Source organism: Prunus persica, chromosome G2, assembly GCF_000346465.2.
Source record: "Prunus persica cultivar Lovell chromosome G2, Prunus_persica_NCBIv2, whole genome shotgun sequence".
In the NCBI taxonomy this organism is placed as follows: domain Eukaryota; kingdom Viridiplantae; phylum Streptophyta; class Magnoliopsida; order Rosales; family Rosaceae; genus Prunus; species Prunus persica.
This window is the reverse complement of record NC_034010.1, coordinates 22,460,833-22,467,707: the sequence shown is the minus strand read 5'-3', so window position 1 is coordinate 22,467,707 and position 6,875 is coordinate 22,460,833. Positions and strand designations below refer to the sequence as shown.

The window sequence follows — 6,875 nt, the reverse complement described above, 5'->3', positions numbered from 1 at the left end:
CCAGCAAAGTTTCGCGTCTGGTAACGACGTACCCCTTAACGGTCCTTTTTTAATTATTAATTTGACCATTTTGCCCATGCTTTTGATATATTGAAAATGCTTATTGGATGTCCATCTTGGTCAAATCCTATGCAATAGGCCCTAAGTTTCCAACTCAATACAAGTTAGAAGGTTTGATTGTTATGTTAATCCAATTGGTTAGTTCTTTTACAAAATTGTTAGGAATCTAGTTTTAGTGATAAAACATTTATCCTCCTACAATTATGGTAAAAATTTGATTCTTGTCTTCCCACTTTTCTAAATGTAGGGAAAAAAATAGTTATACTACAAGTATTGACTAGTAACCCTTCATCTAGAAGATAATTTGTGTTTGAATTGTATGCTTAAATTGCCAAAAGGCTTCCCTTGTACCGTCGAGATCCTTTTTTAAATAAAAAAAAATGTCAAAAGGCTAGCCAATGAATTGCCAACCTTTTTTACTAAAAAAAAATTCAGTTATATATATATGTTCCTAAAATATTACCCTACTTGTAAATGTGTTTTTATTATAACTAGCCCCTTGACACATGCTCACGCATGTGCCAATTGGTTTTTTTTTTCTTTTTTCTTTTATTTTTAGAATTAATAAAAGATAACAGGGTAGTTATGTTCCATAAAAGTAGGACCTATTATCTTATTTTGTTTTTAATTTTAATTTTTTTAATATTAAAAAATGTGAATTTACCATATTATCCTCATTTAATTAATAATTTCAATTCTTAATGTTTGAATTAACAAAGGGCATTTTCTGGTATTTTGAATGTTTCACCATTCTCTGCCTTTTACTTTATATATATAGATTCATAGAGAATTTTTGTCATCCCATGAATGGACCCTATGGGTGCCACCCTATTGGCTTATTGATTGTAATGATCTCATTGGGTGTTTTTGATCCTAATGTTTTGAACTTGTCCTCTCTTCTATTTGAACAAATATCAACATCATACAGTGAATTATATAAATTGTGAAATTAAATTTCAATGGGTGATTAAAATAGAAACATACAAAACATACAGCTATGAAGATGGAGATGTCTTTAGAACATAAATTGTTCTTTTTTTAAATTAAAAAAATATAGGGAGATTCTAGCCACTGAATTCCAAATCTCAAAAATCAGATTCATTGAAAAGCCAAGGGATTTGAATAAGATTAATTTGCAGGTTTTTATATTTGGTAGTGGGCACAAGCCTTTGGGCCACAAGGCAATGTCCATTTGGACAAAAGCAGCATTAGAATTCATAAAATCACAATCTTCCATCGTCACATCTCCACCAAACAAAATCTACCTCCACTAAACGAAAGTGTTCATCTTCGTCACTTCTCAACCAACCCACGCAAGGCAAAAGCTGGCTTACCTGTTAACTCCCACTTTTTAAAGGGCAAAATACCACATTAAATTCTTAATTATTTTACGTGGAAAACACATTGTTTTGCGGAAAGATATGATGCTTGAAAGCTTGGTTATTGGCTCATTGCCAAAAAAAATGATCAATTACCTCTTGCTAGGAAAACATCTCCAAAACCATGGCCCCTAGAAATCAAAGTGCCCCTAATGGTTATAAGAATTTTGCGAGTATCAGTCGTCCACATGCGCGTAGGTGAAATCACGTATCAATAATCAAGATCATTTCACGCGTAGGTAGGCGACTAACCGTAGTGCACCTCGTGGTTATATATGTGCAACAGAGTGTCGCGTAGAGATGCAAGAGTTAAAATCTAAAGAGCACGATAAGGAGTTTGTCCGCTTTTTGTGGTAAAACCTAGTTCCTCGCATGTCATGATTGTAGCAGAGAGAAATGCAAGCACATATATTTAATGTGAATAGGAGTACATGTCAGGAACTCATGATTGTATTTACCAGAGTGGCATTTCCAATGCAAAGAATAATATACCCATGACCATGAATAACGAGCAGCTTATCTGCAGGTTACATTATACGACTTTTAGAACACAGATGTTGTAACTCAAACTAGTGGGAAAACAAAACAAAGGTGAAGCACAGGGATTTCAAGCAAAACAATTTGCACCACCACATCATATCAATCCACAAGGAAACATATCAGGGAGAAATTTCAAGCCTCGGTTCAAAACAAAAACCAGTAAAGAGCTGAAGTGGAAACCTCTTTGTTACCGGGCACTTCTGTGACCATCTCCAATGTCTCTGGCTCATGTCAAAGACAAGAAGAGCTGGAGCTCCATAGCTCTGGATGTATATAAGATCATCTGTGCCACTGCTGGCGAAAACATCATCAAATTCCCCAAATCCTTGGAAAAACTTATGCGGCATTCTCGCAATCTCTTGCCATGCCTTCCCATTTAGAACCCAGATACCAATCCCCTTAATTATGTCAGGCCGATCCTGTTTACCAATCCCTCCCACCATAACCAGCTTCTCCTTCAAGTTCATCAGACGGCCACATGTAAGAGGGCAAGGTACAGGAATAAAGCTCCTTATCAACAACCCAGGAGGAGAACAAGAAGAGAGATTATATGTGATTAGACCATGACGATTTTCCGGTGACCCACCCCCAGTTGAGTAAATTAAGAAGTACAAAACCCCATCACAGATTACACTCTCATCCCCACCTCTCCATCCTGTCAGAACCTCTGTCAAAGTGGTCACCCACATCATTGTTTCTGAATCATAAATATGAACGGAGACATCCCATTGGAAAAAATTCCCAGTAACTTGCTTAGATTTCACAATTGAGATAGTATAACCATGTGACTTCCTGTTAACAGAAACTGCAAGTGCACTGTAATCAGAAAATCTCAAGCCAGGGGGGTCCCGAAGCTTCCTGCGTGTTTTGGTAATAGGGTTGCAGACATATAACTCAGTTCTACTATCATTGTCCATAAAGCAAACCAAACCACATGATGAAGCAATAAACCAATTAGATGTCTCAATGCAGGGGAGTTCAATGCCATACCACTTTCTGAGGATAGGATCATATGCATAACCAGTTGGTTCATTAGAGCTGGTAAACATAAAATACCAGGGTTTTTGTGATAGCACACGTGAAAAGTTCCATAGAAACCTTTTTGAACTAACAATCTCATACCACCTTTTGCACACACAACGTGCCCTGAAAATGCTTGCAACTGGTAGATAGGCTAATATCCGTTCCAACAGGTCATCAGGAAGAATCAAATCCACCGAAACTGCAGTAGCTTCTTTATTCCCTTCGTCACTGAGCTCTGAGAAAGAATCAAACTCCCCAATCTCTCTGGCCATGTCATCAAGGGAATGGCTAAACCATGATGTTTCTCCCTCCATGATCAAGAAGAGTAAACAGAAAAACCTGTATACACAAATTTAATGCACAAAATCTTATCAATATAATATACCACATGAAATTATGTTAAAGGAGATTAGAGCCTCTTGCCACTACATGAGTTACGGATAATGAGATTAGCATGACCTGACAATATATGAAATATGAAACCTGTGGTCTAAAAACCAATACAAGTCAGAGCCTGAGATCACATCAAAATTGATGAATCAGGATGGCATATCAACTCCAGATGTTAGGTGTAGTAAGTCCTAATTAGGATTGACAGATTAAAGACGCTATAATCAGCAGACAGTACTGCTTTCTATGTGTCTGTAATAATTTAAAAGTTAATAATTACAGAAGAGAAATGAAACATGCTTCGGACTAATCGAAAGGCTAACAAAAGCAGAAATCAACACGTAGATCTCAGAATTTAGCCACAACCCCGTCAATGAATAGTTATAAGCCAAAAGGAGAAAACAAAAACACAAACAAAATCAATCCACCTTCCAAGATATTATTCCTTATTCCCATGGCAGAGATTTATATCAGGGATAGCCAGACCGATATCCATGTGGGAAACCTTCAAGCACGACCCAAAAAAAATGCAGCCAGAAATGATAACAACTACAAAGTTCAGACAGTCTAGGTGATTGAATACTGGAGATTCAATTACGAAAATCCCGCACCTCCAAATTACAGATATGATATATGTAGTGCAACAAAATCTTGTAAATGTCAGAAATTTCATTTCGTACCAAAATGAAAAAATAAACAACTAAGCAAAGGCATAGGAGATTGCACCAAATGATGCAAACCCAGAAGGAAAATGGTATCAAATTAAAATGCATACCCAGAAGGTGAAGTTATCAGAAAAAAGAATACTTCTCTCAGCATCAAATGGCCAAGACTAATTCCAAAACTTTAGTGCCCACATCCAACTACATTTGGAACAAAAAAGCCTTGAAACAAACAACACCAAAATGATTATGGAAAAAATGAACTTCTGTTTAACCAGACTTCTTACATCAATGAAACTTCTGTTTTTTTCCAGACAAAATAGCTTTCGTATAAAAAAACATCATTGTATTGACATCAAACCCTAAGAGAGATTTGTGATTGAAACAAATAAAAAATGTTAGATGAAGAGCGATTAGTCCATGGATACCAATCAATCAAACATCAAAACCCCATAAACTAGAAAGTAATACATCAACAAACCAAACTTACACCTAACATTGGTGACACAAACAGATCAGTGAAAGCATAAAAACCAAGTTTTTTCACAAAAGCAAAAGCAGAAAATTTATTTCCGAAAACGAAATCCATCAAGCACACACCTTTAATTTGAAGCCTCTTCCACTGTCACTGACCAAATGGGTTTGCTTGGATTTGTTCAGGGACTCAATATTGACACCAGTTAAGAAATAAATGAGCCAAAGAATTGATCTTTCACCGACCAAACCTCCTTAAACAAAGCACCAGCTAAAACGGGAAGGGCTCTGCCCAAAAGAAGAAGATTTCCTTCAAATGGTAGACAACCATGAAATGGGCTGCTCTAGATTTGGCCGGCAACCATGCCTCAGCTCAGCAAACCCAATTAGAAAGAAAGAGATTTTATAGAGAGAAGTGACTTCCGTTTCTTTTTCGATGTAACAAAAACGACAGGCAGGTAGTGAAGTGAGAAGGCGTTTTTTCAATAGGGTCTGCGTCTCTCTGTTTAAGTGTGTGTGTGTGTGTGTGTGTGTGTGTGAGAGAGAGAGAGAGAGAGAGAGGCTTCGAGTTTTGTTTTTGTGCACTAAACATAGAGTGAGCTAGAGGGATGGGTTCTGTGGTTTTATTCAAGCATTTTATGGATTTTTAATGAGAGGAGAAGAAGAAGGTGACTTTTGGCCACGACACAACACAACCAAAAAGGAATAGTATAATGATTTAGAACCAAAAAAAAAGTATAATGCTGTCTTACTCATCACCCCTTAATTTTTACTTTTTTGCTTCTTCTTTTTTCCTTCTTGTTTCTATCTTTTATTTCATATTGGCCCCAGTCTTATTGCAATTTGCACCCTTATTTTCCCCATCCACTGTTTTTTTTTTTTGACTCCATCTTTTTCTTTTTCTTTTTTACTTTAATTTCAATTTTTCTCTTTTGTGAAATTGGTATATGCTTTACCAACCATAACAAGGCTGTCCATAATACCAAACCACATGGGTAGCCTTCCTTTCTTCTTTCTTTTCTTCCTTCCATTTTCTTTGAAACAGAACAAAGAGACGACCTGGTAAGAGCTTTTTTTATGAGTTAGAGGCACAATGGCCCTTCTTTACCTAACTCAAATCTCATGTTTCATGCTTCCATAACTCGCATTTGAACAACTTTGCTCTTGTAAGCATACGAGTTGTAATCATAAATTAAAGTATCATTATTATGCTCAATAATTTTGGTTGTCAACTTTAAACCAACTGTTAGATTAGATTTTAAAACGAAAATCGGCTAACATAGGGACAGAATCACCCTTGCAACTTGGGGTGGGCTATGACCTTGGTGTGAGGGGTGGTTAGGGATAGGATAGGCTGGTTCTTAGATGTTTCTCCCATTTTTGCCCTAATTTTGGGTATGCTGCCCCTATTCCGATAGGTGGTACAATAATGTGATATCCCTAATAGGAAAAATAGAAAACTAATAATCCTATATAGCTAAACGCCTTCAGGTCATGTAAAAAATCCTTTCAAACTCTAAACACACGTGGCGTGGACACACACGTTTACTCTGTTAAACATTGTACCTCAAATCTTGAAAATCTCAAGGGCCAGCTTGATTGTTAAAAAAAAAAAAAAAAAAAGCTTTTCAACAAAAAGTCAGAATCTGGCTTCCGTCTAAACAAGAGGAGGAAATTATTTGCCATAGCCATAATAGAGGTATCAGGTTTCCAATAGCTCAGCAGTGCAATAATTCATTATTCATGCATGCTAACACAATCATCAAATTAAAAGTTATTATAGTTAAGCTCCCAAACTGTCCATATTCTATAAAGCAAGATGTTTTAAAACTTGCTTAGTGGCTTTGGGTTTCCCCACAAAATAAAAATAATCCAGATTTAATTCAAAAACAGAAAGCACGCATCAAAATAATTGAGGCAAAGATTAGGAAGCCCAATTAGATTTGCCCATTGCAAAAGGGGAATTGACAATATGATGCAAAACATATAATTAAAAGCAGACCATAAATGTTTATTATAGTTTCTAGCAATTGATGACATTTTTTATATAAACAAAGACGGTAGATTGCATTTATAATTCAAGCACAAAAATCGTCAGTTACAAGACCCAATACAAATACAGATAACCACACAAGGTTATTACAAATACAGAAACTCACCATCCACAAAAAGATTAATCTAAATATGAAGAACTCCACCGATAACATTAGAAGGCACAAATATACCTCCATACATAGCATAAAATATCAAAGAAATTCCAACCTAAAAGTCGCAAACTTGCAAAAGTGAGGCAAGTGATGACATTTAAATCCAATAAATTTGGTAATCACAGCTTAGGCATTAGCCC

The 6,875-nt window shown here is 36.1% G+C and overlaps 1 protein-coding gene across 1 annotated transcript; it reads right to left on the bottom strand.

The window, feature by feature from the left end:
* LOC18785401 (F-box/kelch-repeat protein At3g61590) lies at positions 1,821–5,659 on the bottom strand. Its single transcript, XM_007220935.2, has 2 exons — positions 4,655–5,659; positions 1,821–3,341 (listed from the first exon to the last, which is right to left on the bottom strand). Exon 2 carries the CDS (start codon positions 3,314–3,316, stop codon positions 2,099–2,101), a length of 1,218 nt encoding a protein of 405 aa, XP_007220997.1. The 5' UTR covers positions 3,317–3,341; positions 4,655–5,659; the 3' UTR covers positions 1,821–2,098.

Coding starts and splice junctions, on each gene's coding strand:
- LOC18785401 (XM_007220935.2), bottom strand. CDS start 3,316: ATGGAGGGAGAAACATCATGGTTTAGCCATTCCCTTGATGACATGGCC.